The sequence below is a fragment of the Eptatretus burgeri genome, chromosome 9, assembly GCF_056783735.1.
Source record: "Eptatretus burgeri isolate ZD-2024b chromosome 9, Ebu_testis_v1, whole genome shotgun sequence".
Taxonomy (NCBI): Eukaryota; Metazoa; Chordata; class Myxini; order Myxiniformes; family Myxinidae; genus Eptatretus; species Eptatretus burgeri.
In genome coordinates, this window is record NC_140969.1 from 39,026,425 (window position 1) to 39,042,890 (window position 16,466).

At 41.5% G+C, this 16,466-nt stretch overlaps 2 protein-coding genes across 16 annotated transcripts in view; one reads left to right on the forward strand and one right to left on the reverse strand.

Annotated features, from left to right (window-relative positions):
- Positions 1-9,338, reverse strand: part of LOC147019944 (uncharacterized) — a 58,754-nt gene extending 49,416 nt beyond the window's left edge. The window contains exon 1 of one of the 6 annotated variants that reach the window (XM_085894823.1): positions 9,186-9,338. In XM_085894823.1, the coding sequence (XP_085750949.1) occupies positions 9,186-9,221 (36 nt within the window). In that variant the 5' untranslated portion in view covers positions 9,222-9,338. Of the gene's footprint in view, positions 1-7,738; positions 8,143-8,483; positions 8,612-9,185 lie in introns of those variants that run through there. The other 5 variants (XM_085894822.1, XM_085894828.1, XM_085894826.1 and 2 more) reach the window with 5 other exon arrangements.
- A 1,112-nt stretch (positions 9,339-10,450) lies between these two features.
- Positions 10,451-16,466, forward strand: part of LOC147019946 (uncharacterized) — a 66,856-nt gene continuing 60,840 nt past the window's right edge. For 8 of the 10 annotated variants that reach the window (XR_015061586.1, XR_015061589.1, XR_015061588.1 and 5 more), the window contains exons 1-2: positions 10,451-10,717; positions 11,911-11,969. Coding sequence is in view for 5 of the 10 variants with exons in the window: in XM_085894831.1 (XP_085750957.1) it covers positions 10,610-10,717; positions 11,911-11,969 (167 nt within the window). In the remaining 5 variants the exon portion in view is untranslated. Of the gene's footprint in view, positions 10,718-11,910; positions 11,978-16,466 lie in introns of all 10 variants that reach the window. The other 2 variants (XM_085894832.1, XM_085894836.1) reach the window with 2 other exon arrangements.

The window sequence follows — 16,466 nt, forward strand, 5'->3', positions numbered from 1 at the left end:
CAATCTGCGAAGTGGTTTTTGTGTAACGTTGTCCACAACGCTTCCCAATCAAAAACTCCATTTTGGTGACCCCCTTGACCTTTGACTTCCACAGACTAACTAGGGTTGCAAACACTATACCATACGCTATATCAGTGGATCGGGATTTGAATACTGAACATTTTGGACTTAATTTGATGTAAATCGGAACAAAATTGACACTTTAATCGCAACAAAACGATTTTGACCTTTTTGTGACCTTGATCTTTGATCCGATCGCTCCCAAAATCTAATCGATTTGTCCTCTCATGATGTCAAACAAGTCCACAAAATTTCATGACAATCTGCTAAGTGGTTTTTGCGTAATGTTGTCCATGACACTACCCAATGAAAAATGCTTTGTGGTGACCCCCTTGACCTTTGACCCCCAACCGCTACCTAGGGTAATTACGCCACACCTTCATGTGGCATAGCCTAGAATGTAGAATTGAGTAATGAACATTTTGGTGTTGGTTTTATCTCGTTCGGATAAAAATTGACCGCGTTATGACGAAAAAACGATTCTGACCTTTTCGTGACCGTGACCTTGACCTTTAATCCCATTGTTCCCAAAAGCTTCACCTAGCGTCCTTGAGTAACTGCACATCATCTCTGAAAATTTCATGCAAATCGGTCCAGCAGTTTTTGCGCAATGTTGTCCGCACACATATTTACCAATAAATAAATACACAGGGGTCAATACAATACCTTCATCAAACGAAGTTTGTGAAGGTAAAAATCAAAATTACTAGAGGGACATGCCAAAAGCAACTTCAGGAAAACAAATAAAGGGGTTAAACGGTTACAGCATATATACGCGTGAGGTAGTGTTTCGGTTTGTCCACAGAAGGGACATTGCTCACTATTTGTTTGTGAAAAACAGTGAATTAAAGAATTTGTTGGCAATACAAAATGTGCGATTCTCCATTGGAGATCTCCATCCCGTTTTGGTACAGGCGGTCTATAGTACCAATTCCAAATAGGATAAGGGGGGGAGTTGGTAAGACTGTGACCAATCTACAGAATACGGGGGAGGACAAAGAGGGAAAAAGGACTTTTAGGCATTGTATGTTCAGGGTTTTTCGATTATTCCCAGAAAAGGATCAACATCGGCCAAAACCAATAGGTTCGAGACTCGTAGAGCCAGATAGATAAAGGTTTGGGAAAGGTGGGGAAAAGTCAGAGGTGGGTATGGGAGGGGTTTTTTTTCCAAACTTTTTGTGAGGCACGGTCGGTGTGCAGTACCGATTTTAGCACGCTGTCCACTTTGCGACATGATGTAATGCCAACCTCTGACGCAAGAGCAGTGGCACTTAGCCACCTATCATTGGTGGCATTCTTCAAGTGGCACACTTTCGTTATTGCAGTGTTTGTGAACTGCTGAATGAAAGCATTTTCCTCTTCATCGTCTTCAAATAAACTGTTGTGAAACAGTGGCTCGTTGAAGAACATGGGTTCAGTGTAGGTCGAAGGGTCACGGCGGCAGCCGAAAGCTTGCCATGCATCGAGTAGGCTTCCGTGAAAAGCAGGTAACCCAGACAAATCTATCTTGATTGAGTCCATCAAGACCAACTCTTGTGCAAAGTTCAATTTTCCAGCTTGTCGGAAGATGCAACTGGTGAGTTGTCTCCAGACCAAACAGGGTTCATACAAGAAGCGCCATACTGTTCGCAGCCGGAAAGCCATGATGCGGCCCTTGACATTCACAAGTCCTTGGCCACCTTCAGCCACTGGTAAGTTCAGGATTTCCGGTCGCAGCCAGTGCTTTCCAGACCAGAAGAAACGAGTGATGCATTTCTGTATATTGTCCACGATGTCTGCAGGTGGCTGTAGGGCAAGAACCTTGTACCATAACGTTGAGGTGATCAGACCGTTGACTTGTACCTTGCCTTGGTAGGACAGTTGGCAGTCAACTCTTCCATTTAAGTAAAATTAGTTCCATGCATGCCAACAAACCTTCCCAGTTATGCCTCACATAATCTCCCGGACCAAGAAACACTCCCAATAACTTGATCCCATCACTTTTCCAAGAAATATTGCCAGGGAGATGAGGAGGGAGAGGGAAAGGGGGGGGTGATATGGGATAGGTGGAGGGTTGGAGCCACAGTGCTTCTGTTTTAGCCCAATTTATTCTGGCTGATGATGCTTTACTAAAGAGATCCAAGGTACCCATTATCTTAACAATGTCTTCTGCATGATTTATGCAGACACAGGTGTCATCTGCATAGGCGATGCTTTTTAAGGGATTAGTTCCCATAGTGACACCAGATAAGGATTTACGAAGGATTCAAGAGATATAGTATACAATATTCCTGAAAGAGGGCAGCCCTGCCTTACCCCTCTCCCAACCCCAAATGGGGGTACAAGTTCATTGTTTATTTTTAAAAGGGCCATTATGTTTGAATAACATAACTGTATATGTGATAGAAAGAGGGGGCCAAAACCAAAAAAATTTAAAACTTCAAAAAGGTTTGTGTGAGAAACAGTCAAATGCTTTCTCCTGGTCCAAGAAGACCAGGCCACAACTTCCATGATTTATCTCACAAATATAAATTACATCTCGAATAACAGAAATACTATCCTGGATATTACGCCCAGGGACACAGTAGGTTTGGTCCATGTGTATAATATCCTTTAGTAGAGGTGAAATACGTAAGGCCAAAGCTTTTGAGAGGATTTTATAGTCTGTGCACAGCAGGGACACTGGCCTCCACTGTGAGATGAGCAAGGAATTTCCTTTTTTTGGAATCAAAGTAAGCACAGCTCTTCTGCAACTTCATGGGTGTTGATTCTTCGCCAGGCTCTCTTGGAAGACCAAAAACAATTCAGATCCAATCAGGTCCCAGAATTTTCTGAAGAACTCCGCTGGTAGACCATCCAGCCCAGGTGATTTCCCTACATTCAGGCTCTTAAGGGCAACAGAAAGTTCTTCGAGTGTGAGTGGTGATTCTAAATCCATCTTTTGTTCTGGGGGATAGAATACTGATACCATCCGCCAATTTAGTAACCAGTTATAAATCAACATCTTTTCAAAGTCCCGTTGCTAGGCAACGGTGGCGTCCATTGTAATGGTGCTCAAAAGCATTCAACGAGATCCTGGTATGAACCTACCAGTCGTTTCATCAAAATCGGTTGACTCCTCTGGCCTCCAGAGAGCTGTCCATTACATACATACAGACAGACAGAAAACCTGAGAATAACGGTAGTCTCGCGCCCACCCAATACACACACGCGCATGCACGCACGCACACACTGCTTGACCGATATCAGCAACTGTTCAGGAATCGTCAGATTGGAATCAGTGCGATTACCGACCACAGTACATACTGTATACAACCCCAAAACCATGAGTTGCTTTCACCCATATTTTGGGGGAATTTCAACAATTTAGCAAAACAATGTTGCATTCTTGATGTTTCAGGGAGATGTGCATAAACATTAATCTTTATAAACAGCTGGCAATTGTCATGTGACAGGTGGAAAAAAAATTGGCTCTGTAATTGAGAAATCACGTTAATACAGCAAACGGCTCGAAAATTGGGTGTTATTAATTATATTATATTTTGAAACTCACAAAGAGAAACCATATAACCTTTGTAAATTATGTACCTCTACCTTGTATTGACTGCCGACTGCACATCCTGATTGGGACACGAACTGTACCGCTATCGACTGTAGGGCACTCAGCAAGCGGCTTCGGCACTCAAGCAAGCACTGCAATTAAATGGTTGATCAGGAACGCTTGGACAGGCTGTGGCTGCATACCATATAGGATCCCTTTAACTTTAAAGCTGGTCTTCACCACACCCAAAGCAGTTAAATAAATTAAACTAGAATGGGCACTCGGTAGAGCACATACCTTCGCCTCCGCTACTTTTTTGTTCTTGGCATGAGAGTGGGGAGAACAGAACAGTGAACATTTTGGTGTTGGTTTCATGCAAATCGGTTTTGATTTGACCGTGTTATGACAAAAACCGCATATTTTGAAAGGTCGTGACCCCACTGACCTTTGACCCCCAACCGCTAACAAGGGTAATGATGTAATTGTGTCATGTCACCCATCACAAGATTGGGCAATGAATTCTGAACATTTTGGCATCGGTTGCATGCCAATTAGATCAAAATTGACTGCGCTATGGTAAAAATACGAATTTGACCTTTCCGTGACCTTGACCTTGACCTTTGACCCGATCGCTCCCAAAATCTAATCAAACGTTCCTTGGATAATAACCCATCATCCCACCAAATTTCAAGCGATTTGGTTTAATACTTTCTGAGTTATGCGAATAACAAACAAACACACACACACACACACACATATTCACAAATAAATAAATAAAAAATACACAGCGACCAAAACATCACCTTTCGCAGAACGCGAAGGTAATAAATACACAGCGACCAATACATAACCTTTCGCAGAATGCGAAGGTAATGAATTCTTTCAAATAATGACTTGATCCACCAAAGAGTTGCTTTTTAAGGTCGACCAACTCTGGAGAGATCGCAAAGTTTAATCGCCCATGAAATGAACATTGTAGATAATCCAACATGTTGCCTGTTCGTTTTTTTTTTCAATCCATTTTTTTTTCCACCTATCACATGACAATTGCCAGCTGTTTATAAAGATTAATGTTTATGCACATCTCCATGAAACATGTTGCCTGCTCGTCTGTGCACACGTCACGTGGAACATCGGTTCGAGGTCCACGCAAACGTTAGAACATTCTTTTAAAACATCCGCTTTTGCCTATAATTACTTTGATTCCCTGTAGAGCGCCTCACGAAACCTTCAAAAATATAAACACAGATCTGGCAGATGCTATGGATAAGCAGTCCCTCTGGGGGACAGGGCACGATATGAAGCAGTGAATGCATTAAATAATTTTGCTCAATGAAGCTGGTTAATTTTGGCACATTCCAAAATCTTTTGTTCACTCAATACAATTCTCCAAATAGTAGAAAAAGATATATTTAATGCTTTGGAAATTTCACATTTTCTTGTGTATATATGGAGAAGGAGAGACCATAGCCTTCCTTGATTAAAGTAAATAGGTATATAGGCTTAGTTATAAGACTAGTTTCTTTAAATTATCAGATTTCACTCCACATTTCAACACTTATTTAATCCAGACGATATCCGATTCTCAAAGCTGAAATAATATTTCGATGATATTGTTATAGATTTCCACCGGTTCGGCGTGCGCACAACCTTTTCAGCCCAATCCAGGCCGCGCGTCCACCGAACGCGACAATCTAGTCGTAGCTTCGGAACAAACGCCGAAACCCAGCTACGGGTGTTTTTAATACACCATAAACTAGCCAACTTCTGTCTACGCGCTACAGGGTCAATCGCCGAATTATCGATATACCTAACTATTCGCACGGACAGAAATGCCGGGAGCTTATACCTCGACGGGGCCTGCACAAAAACGAGCCGCTAAAGCGGCTCGTTCCGTATGCGAATGCCGAGCGGTTTTAATTCGCCAGATCCCGTCGGACCAGATTATTTTATCGGCTTTGTAATCAGCCAGCTAATTTCCGAAAGCATCATGGCAGTCAATGGAGAAAGTGACGCAACGAGCGGGTTGACATTCAAACAATATGGTGTTTATTTTCACCCAGCACGTAAGCAGTCAATGGGGAAATAGGGGACAAGACACGAGCAAAAGCCTACAGTCGATGTCTATTATGCAATGTACATACAGGCACTTAACAATGATTCTACTTAAGGACAAGGTGCCACAGACTTTCATGCAAAACCCAAGAAAGAAAGAACCGGGCTCGTGGGACTTTAATGTACTCAGGGCCGGGATTACAGGAACAGGCCCTGAGAGACTGGGCCGGCTACCTGGCCACCCTCGTGGTGACTCGATGGGTCCTTTTTATCGGCGACCTCTGGTGTCTCCGTTCGGCCCGGTGCGTCGCAAACGCGCCAGTCGCTTGGGCAGCTTGATGAGCAGCTTGTACGGTTCTCCTCGGTCGTCTGGCCTTCACTGCGGCCTGGCCAAGCAGACGACGTGCTGGAGGAGCGAACAGGTCTCGATCCCGGCTTCCTGCGGGCGAACCTTCCAGCGAACGAACTCCACTGCTCTCGCCAGCTCCCACAGGCTCTCCAACCCTTCCACTCCGAACTCCAACGGCTCAACTCCTGCCGATGGCTCGTCGTCTCTCCAACGGCTCTCAACTAACCGCTCTCCAACCCAGCCAACAACACACACACTGTCAGCGAGCGAACGCAGCCCTTTATAGCCCCAAGGGGAGGGGCCGCGGTGGGCTTTGCCACCCGAAATCAACGCCCTCCCCTTTTCACCTTTGAACCTTCACCCAGGCTGGATCTGCCCCCAAACGCGGACGTGGTGGAAATCGCCATCAAACGCGGACGTGTTCGTTTTGTTGTTGTTGTTGTTATTGTTAAAATAAAAGATAGAGAAAGAATAACGGCTAACTCAAAGATGCACAGCCCGGCACACGAATAATTCCCTTTATACATCGGTGGGGAAATCTAAACTGGAACACACACTTACCGAAATAACTAACTCTGGGGAACCTGACTGGTGTTCTGTGAATTTCCACAACCGTAACAATATACTTTAATTAGTCCGTGAGAGTAGATCATGGAAACTCGCATCATAAAATGCATGAAATCGCTCCAAGCTCCGAATTTGAAAGCTATAGCACTTACAAAAGCGATTTAGACTGTGATCCGGAACTATGATGAACAGGCGTTCGATAATATGAGTGAGAAAAGTTAAAATAAAACTTTGTCGTTAAGAAATCCTTGCGGCCTGTTCCAAGTCAAGACGAGTTGGAGCAGGCCAAAAAACATGGCGGCTTAAGACCCCAGCGAGGTTACCTAGGAAACGCCTTGAGACCCAGAGAGTGAAGTGACCAAGGATCACCCAATAAAGGATATCGTTAAATAAGGCCGTTAATTAGTCAAAAGGGGTGTTTTAATTAACCCAAACACAATTTTCACTCAGGCACTTCCTTGGAGTTTTCTTCGTATGCATACAAAGTTTCATGGTTTTGGAGTTATGGAGCGTGCGCACGCACACACACACACACACACACACGCACACGCACTCACGCACACGCTCACGCACACACACACGCACACACGCACACGCTCACGCGCACACACACACGCACGCACTCACGCACACGCTCACGCACGCGCTCACGCACGCGCACACGCTCACGCACACACACACACGCTCACGCACACGCTCACGCACGCGCTCACGCACACGCTCACACACACGCTCACGCACACGCACACAAAACACGCTCACGCACGCGCTCACGCACACGCACACACGCACGCGCACGCGCTCACGCACGCGCTCACGCACATGCTCACGCACACGCACACACGCACGCGCACACACACACGCACGCGCACACGCACACGCACACTGGTGTTGATAATTAAATCGGCAAACAATAAAATTGTAAATAACCCAGACGATATTCCATTTTTTAACTTCAAGCAAACACAATTACAATTGTGCACAAATTGAAGAACCTCATAAATGTTTGGAAAGATTCACAGAACTCGTAAGACGTCGGCCCACAACTTGCACATCTCAAGTCAATTGTTATATCACATTGCTCTCCCCAGATCCATTTCCACCACACACACTCACACTCACACTCACACACTCGGAACTAATCAAGCAAGGCGATGTGAGAACCCCCCGATGTTGAATCGATTTACCGTGTCCGTCACACAATTGTTTGCAATCTGTCACTTCCTCAAACGAAAGGCCTCGAAACGCAAATGCTGTTCCATCAGTGTGCTCTCGACTTGGCGTATGACGTCACGGGACCCCGAAGGTTCTTCATCCTCCTCAGAGTCTGGACGTCCGTCGTCATCTCTTATCTGGATCGTCCCGACTAATGACGTCTGACGTAACGGGTGCTCTTCGTTACCTCATTAGTTATTACTCTTCAATCTATTAATATCAGCATCTCGGCGGCGAAACTCGCTGCAAAAGTAAACGCCATTACGTGAGTTGATCATTAATGGGCGTAATTGTTATGTCAGTCTAATCCGAAGTTCGAATCCCGTCTGTCCGTTAAATCATTTCTTCTACTTCTTCTTCTTCATCATTTTCTTCTTCTACTTCTTCTTCTTCTTCTTCATGTTTCCGGTCCAGTTAACCAGACCCGACGGCTCGAGCGTCCGCTCTCAGTTGGTTCGAACCACGACCGAATCATACCAAAAAAAAAAATGCTCGGCATTTAAAAGTTCAAACACCATTGTTGGCATTGGTGGCGCAAGATTTGCTTCATGCGTCAAAGTTCCTTGTGAGGGAACATATAATATAAAGACGTCATTGCATAATTATTAACGATCGGCACACGACGCCGTTTGCGGGATCAAAAGCGAAAGTTTCATAGAATTTGCACCAGCACGGATTATAATTATCCTGCGTAATGCGATTAAGGGTTAAACTCACTGTCCGTCCGATTCGACTCGACTTGTCGAACTCCTCACACCAGAGCCGATCGGTGTAATATTAATTATTAACCCGTGTGCGTGACGCGGAAATACCCCGACATCTGATTGGTCAGTCGGGAATAGTGGGCGGGGCGGTGCGAAAGTCATTTTAATCCAACAAAAAAGATACACGACAAAAGTCATCGAAATGCGACACTTATATTAACGTGTTCAATATTCGTCAGGAAACCATCGCAAAATCGACCATAAATTTCTCTGCCGGCACTTGTTCCTTATTATTTGGGTTATCAATAACTTGTTCTGAGGTGGGGGGGGGGGGTTAATAGTTTATAGTGTGTTCCATATTTATCCGTGGTATTGTCCCCCAAAATCCTTCAATTTTGGGAAAGTACTAAAATACATGGAATGTTCACACGACGGTTGGGACTAAATGACTGAAAGCGATACTCGGAACAGCCATGGAGGTCGTTTATCCAATTCGCACCAATGAAGTAAAGGAGAAAACTTCAACTGAAAATGCAAAACGTATTCCAACATGGCTTCATAGATTCCGATAAGGGTGTAGGCCATGACGTTAGTAGTTCCAAGTAGTTATTATTTAATAATAACTAGTGCGTGCCCGTACGTGCGTTTTCGTTGAAGTAACAACTGCTGTGATACACACACAGTTAATTAAAATCCAAATTAAAATCAAGTTTACCTCCCTGTCTTTCCTTGCCATGACATTCGCTGCCATTGATCATTGCCACTCCTCCGCCACGGTAACAAAGGCGCCCTTCCCCCATTGGCCACGCCTACGCGTTAACGTGTCCTGTCATTGGTTTGGTAAATAAATGGCCATAACTTGGGAAACACTTGGGAAACAGCTGAAACGATATCAAACCTTCAAAAAGGCACATACTCAGGTCCCAAGCGTCAATTGTGACGTCATATCAAACGAAGAAGAAGAATTGTGACGTCAATTGTGATGTCATAGCACCGTGTCCTGTCATTGGTTTGGTAAATAAATGGCCATAACTTGGGAACCACTTGTCCGATTAATATCAAACCTTGAAAAGGCACATCCTCAGGTCCCCAGCAATATACCTGGCAAGTTTCAATTAGATCGGACCAGTGGTTGTCGAGAAACAGCGGTCACAGACAGACAGACAGACACACAGAGATTGCTGAAATTATAGATTGATGAATAATAATTTAAAAAATAATATTTGGCAAGATATAGTTCTATTTCGTCCTGTAAAGCTTTCCTTTATTTGTCAAACCTTTTTAGTGAGAAACCGTTAAAATATATCAACAGGGTGCAGGCAAAAATGCATCAAATTGCTTATTAAGTTAAAAAAATTTTTTTATTACTTTTTGGTGTTAATATTCTTTATGTTTGCTAAAGGTTATTATTGTTTCAATTGTAAATTATGTATTCCAATATAACATGGATGAAACGATTGAAGCTATGTAAGCTTGTTTGGTTAAGCGAGGCTATGTTCCAATCTTCTTATTCGTAACAAAGTTGTAACCTTTTCGAATGCAATATATTAATCGTCATAAGTGAGGCCGAATTGGTTGAAATAATTTGTGATGAGGCAGCCAGACGCGTTATACTCGAAAAGCAAGCATACAGGAAATATTTTTTTTTAAGTGGTTTGCATACAGAGAAGTATGAAACATTTTATTATCTATCACCGAATTTGCACTCATTTTACGTTTAACTTTAAATTTGTCAAGATACTTCGTGGCTTTTGGAAACGTTTTGCTGCTCACGTGCGCACGCTCACGCGGAAATATATCGAGCGGTGTATATACGTCAGGCCGGTGAGTGGTTATCTCTATTGTGGGCACGGAGTACGTACATATATAGAAATAAATACATTTGCAAATTTTCCTGTTGAACTCTCAACCACCGAAGGTCGTTAAAAAAAAAAAAAAAAACAAGGAAAAAATCAAGTTGTGAAATAAGAAATAGCGGAAGTGACGTGACTGAAGTGAATGTCAAATCTTGTCACGAACGGCGGGTGCACGTGAACTGGATGCAATGTTCGAAGAGCCGTTTTGTTCGGTTTGAACGGTGCACGCTTGCTTATTAACCGAGTAATAATGTCCACCTGAAGTAAATACAACTGGTTTTTCATGTCCCAGGCTGAGGGCGCTCTGAATCCAGCGGGCATCCCGATGTCAAGGCCAGAAGAGAAGAACGAGGTTCAGTTGACCTGCATTTCCTGTCAGGATATGCACAAGGTGCTGGCATTATGAAAATTAATTACGCTTTAATTAATCAAGGTGACGTGCAAGCATTAAGCATCGGCACATTTTATTGTCACCGACAGTGTTCAAATTGTAATTGTCATTATAACCGTCATTTTCAAAATCACTTGTATTGCAGCAATCTCAGTTAGGTTATTAAAAGTTACCAATATTAATTGGTTGCGTTTGTTGAACTATTTAATTAACACTAACACTGACCACTGATTTTGTTAGTTTTGAAATAAATACATTAAAACCCAGTCCAATCTGAATGCATTAACTCCAACACTTGCATTACTGAGTATTAGATCCAAATTACTGTTATTATCCAGCATTATGGGATTTTGGAAACACCAGCAAGTTGCCCGTGCCCGCACGGGATTCCAACCGGGGTGGGGATGATGGAAGTGGCAAAAATATAAATGGTGTCTTCTGTCATCAAGCCGGGAGCAACAATTCACATTTATTGCCACATCTGGTGCAATTTAAATGCTCTAATGGTGCTGCGAGGTGCTCCATTTGAAACTGTTTGTTGGATAGATGTATCTTTTTGATGCCTAGGGTCCTTAGTAAAAAAAAAAAAATTGTATTCGTGTCAAAGCCGGTGACCAATATTGCAAATTAATAGTCGGATAAAGCACTTTGTTTCGATTGTATAATTGTGTTGTTTGAAATCCATTTTTGGCGATGCATGTTGGGACCACTGTGCTTTCACAAAAACAAACGACCAATGGGTTCTAATGGATTTTATCAACTGAAAGCCGCTAAGATTACGTTGACCGCCGTGCGAAGCGAAGTGCTGCTGATGTTTCGAGAATTAGCCCTTCGTCGGCTCACTTCCCTTGGCAATTGACATCCTGATGCAGTCCTCTCGTTGGCTTTAGATTTATAGAATCCATTGTTTAACCTGTCCGCCAATACAGACATGCATTCGCCTTCACACAAACTATTATTCCAGTGTTTAAAAATGCCTGCATCACAAATTTCAAAAAAAATGCCTGTTAAAAATAAATAAAATTTTTTTTTTTTTTTTTTTTAAAGAGCACAATTTGGAAATTACATTCTTGTGTATAATTCCCAATTCCATGCCTCACCTGTTCAACTTAATTTATTTTGCAATAATGATTTAAAAGTGTTTTCTTTTTTTTGTTGTTTTTTATTTTACACTTGTCTTTATTTCTTTTCAGAAACTGGACTCGTACGTGCTGACCTGCCTGGCTTTGAAACAACAAATAATGGACACGCAGTGAGGCTGTACTGATACTTAATCAGAGTGAAATGCAAATTTGAAATATCAGTGAAGTAACCATGTGCAGAAATGTTATATATATGTATATATATATGTATATATATATGTATATATATATGTATATATATATGTATATATATATATGTATATATATATATGTATATATATATATGTATATATATATATATATATATATATATATATATGTATATGTATATATATGTATATATATATGTATATATATATATATATATATATGTATATATATATATATATATATATATATATATATATATATATATATATATATATATATATATATATATATATATATATATATATATATATATATATATATATGTATATATATATATATATATGTATGTATATATATATATATATATATGTATATATATATATATGTATATATATATATATATATATGTATATATATATATATATATATATATATATATATATATATATGTATATATATGGACATTGTTTTTAATACTGTTAATCACAATGTCACGAAGCATTTGTCAAACGTGATACTTTTATCTGTATCTGCTGAAGGCCAAGTAAAAACAAACTTAAAAAAAAATAACGAAAGCAAAGTCAATGACGTGCCGTCACAAATCCCCACGTTTCTCCACCTGAGGCAAAGTTGAAACATGGCAAAACGTCCCGCCAGTATTGACCCGATACCAAATTTTGAGTTAAATTTATTTTCCACTTTTGACCAATTTAATCTTAAGTCCCGACCCACTGAGGCATGATCCGGGAGTTGAATCAAAACAATCCTTACATATTTCATGCGTCTCCCAATGCTGATTGCATTATCAATGTTTCATTTAAAAATGTGCCTGTGATTGCATTTTCTCATACTTGACTATTTGAACCCGCCACAGTGGGTGGGGCTAAAACTGACACTGCTCTTGCACCTTCGTGCCATGTTTTGATGATAACTACCAAGTTTGGTGAATTTCTGCCCAACCGTTTAGGATGAAATAGCGTGATGGATGGATGGATGAATGGACAGACAGACAAACACACGGAGCCGATTACAATATCCCCTTGTTGTTTTCAAAAAGTGTCGGGATAAAAACAGGATAAAAAACGTCAGGGTGAAGCTACCAAAATCAAGAATCGCTGCTCAACTTTACTCCTTCATTAACTTCGCATTCTTCGAAAGGTTATGTTTTGGTCGCTGTGTATTTATTTATTTGTGAATATGTGTGTTTGTTTGTTATTCGCATAACTCAGAAAGTATTAAACCGAATTGCATGAAATTTGGTGGGATGATTCGTGATTATCCAAGGACGATTTGATTAGATTTTGGGAGCGATCGGGTCAAAGGTCAAGGTCAAGGTCATGAAAAGGTCAAAAACAAACTTTTGAGCATAACTTCCTTCATAAGACAGCTATCGACATGCAACCAACGCCATATTGTTCCATGACGAAATACCTTTCGGGTACATGTTGTCAGATTTGACGTGACGTCATCAGAAGTGCGTCAAAATGACATCACAAGATGACGTAAATTTTCAATTTTCGACCTCATCAGTTTTGATCATACCGTTTTGTAAGACTTACCTTAAGGACGTCACACACCAAATTTGACGTCGTTCGGACTGACCATTATGACGTCATTGACGTTTGAACATAACGTTTTTCAATTGTGGCTAAAATGTCCTGATATTTTGTATTCAAATATCTATGTAATTTGTAAAGGAAATTGTCCCAAATCCAGGCATTATGATCAGTACCAAAATATCTGCTTATTTATGAACAGGTTTTGCAAATTAACTCTATGGTCAAGGTCAAGGTCACACTCAAGGTCAAAATATACTTGTAGGCATAACTTCAGATCTAATAGAGCTATTGACATGAAACCAACGTTAAAATGTTCCGTGAAATAAGAGCTTTCAGGATGGTAGTCCGCGATTGGTAGTGACATCATTGGAAGTGCGGCAAAATGACCTCACAAGATGACGTCATTTTTAAACTTTCGATTTTTTTTCAGTGTTTATCATTCCATTTTGTTGGACTGCCCTCAATGACGTCTAACACCAAATTTGATGTCCATCGGACTGATGGTTGTGACGTCATGGACGTTTTTAAATGACGTTTTTCAAATGTGCCCAGAAAAAAGTAGCGAAGGTATGCGCTCCACCGAGTGCCCGTTCTAGTTTCTTTATTTTCCCACCTTTGGAATAAACTCCCACACTCTCTTCAACCCCACTCCTCCCTCCAGGACTTCAAAACAGCTGTTCACCACCATATCATATCTTCCCCCATCCAAAACCACGATCTTTTCTACCCCCGTTAATCCATCCCAAACCCACCTCCTTCAAATTCCCTGCTTTCCTTACTGAAAGTCCCTGTAATATCCATCTGGTTTACCCCGTATACCCTCACCCCCATCCCTCACCCTTCCACAGATCTAATATCTCTGTTCCCCACTGTTTTGTGCTCCCTCTCCCACCCTCTTGTTTCCTGCTCCTCTTGTTGTACATGTTAGTTCTTATACGAGCCTTGACAATATATACAAAAAAAAACAACAACAACAAACATCACAAGATGGTCAAAGACTTGGAATATATCTTTCAATCCTGACAAGTCTCACACTCTCGCTATATCTCTCTGAAAGAACTGTCTGGTAAACCACCAATCTACTTTCTTAGCAATCCTTTTAAGGAATTTCAGTCATTCAAACTCCTGGTTTTTCACTATCAGCTGTTTCAACGTTGGCTTGTACAAATGACATTTCAACGTTGGTTTCCAATGCCAGCCAATGACTGGACATCCTTTGGCATACAAAGTCCTTCCTTGACACACCTGAACTCCTATCCACTTACAAGGCCTTCACCCATAGCTTGATGGAGTCCTGCTCTCCTCTCTGGGATAGCTCCCCTGCCTCACATCTTACTCAGATTGACACTGTGGAAAAAAAGGCCTTCAAGATCAAGGAATTACAAGGAAATTATGTGCAGGAGGAGGCCATTCGGCCCAACATGCCTGTGCCACACCAATACCAGATTTTTGATAAATCCATCAATACCTCTTCCCTTTGTGTGCAGCCTTTTGGCTGCTACACTGGTACTCATTTCGCTGACCTCGGAAAGATGACATGCTGAATGAACCCCCGATGTTAATTCAGCAGCCGACAGGGCTTGAACTCGAGACTCTAGGATCCCAAGCCACCACCAAAACCACTAAGCCAACACCAGGTTCGAACCTCCTCCTTACAAATTTCCAGTTTTCCCTCCTGAAAGTTTCCTTCTGTATCCATTTTTTCTACACCATGCATCCTCTCCTGTCCCCCATTCTTCCCCACACCCATTGTTTGTCCATCTCTCTCTCTATCTCTATCTCTATCTCTATCTCTATCTCTATCTCTATCTCTATCTCTATCTCTCTCTCTTGGTCTTCAACTCTGTTGTTGGTGTTTCCCTCTTCTCTCTGCTGTTCCTTTTGTCCTGTTGCATCCTGATCCATTCAGTGTAGTAGCACTAGCTCTTCCACAAACTTCCTTATGTTTCTGTGAAGATTTATTTTCGAGATGCACTTTTGTTTTTCAATCATTACACCATCCATCGACCAGACTTGAATGTCTGTGTCAAGTCGACTTTTCATTAGAAAAATAAGAATAAAAATGTTAAATTTCCCACAAAAAATAGGAAGCTGAAGAAGCATCTGAAATGCAGGAGAGTTGTGTTTATAGATCCCATCAGTGTTTTCTCGCATCCAAGACAGCTTTGGGCCTTGCTCATTTTTATCCCCACGCTTTTTGAAAAAAACGGGCAGATATTGTCATCAGGTCTGTCCGTCCGTCATGCTCCCCACTCCTAAACGGTTGTGCATTAATTCACCAAGCTTGGTAATTATGATCACTTCATGGCAAAAAGGTATGAGAGCATTATCATCTTTGGCCCCGCCCCCTCGGCCGTGGTCAAAACATCAAATACCAAAAATACAATCACGGGCACATTTTAAAACATTTTTTAATGAAACTTTGTATATGCAATTAACATTGGAGGATGCATGAAATGTAACCTCTTGGTGATTTGACCCCTCAGTTCATGCTGCGGGGGGCTGGGATTTAGGGGCACAGGGGTCAAAACTGAAGATTTTTTTTTTAACTCTAATTTTGATATTGGGTCATTCCTGGTGGAACTTTTTGCCATTTTCAACTTTACTTTAGGTGGGAAGCGAGGGGATTTGTGATGGTGTGCCATTGACTTCACACTCATTTCATTCTGCTTGCAGCTTCCTTCAGTGCTGACTACGCACCTGGTGTCCGTCTGGGATATATCTCATGCAAAATGGTCCAGAGATTTGTGAAGCCCGTTCACTTTGCCCAGAGTTTTGGACGTGTAAAATGACTACCTCATAAATGCTACCGTTTTAATGAAATGAAATACTGCATTATTATAGTCACTCATCTGCAGTCATCTTTGTGATAGAGTCCTTTTCAAAAGTTTGATATGA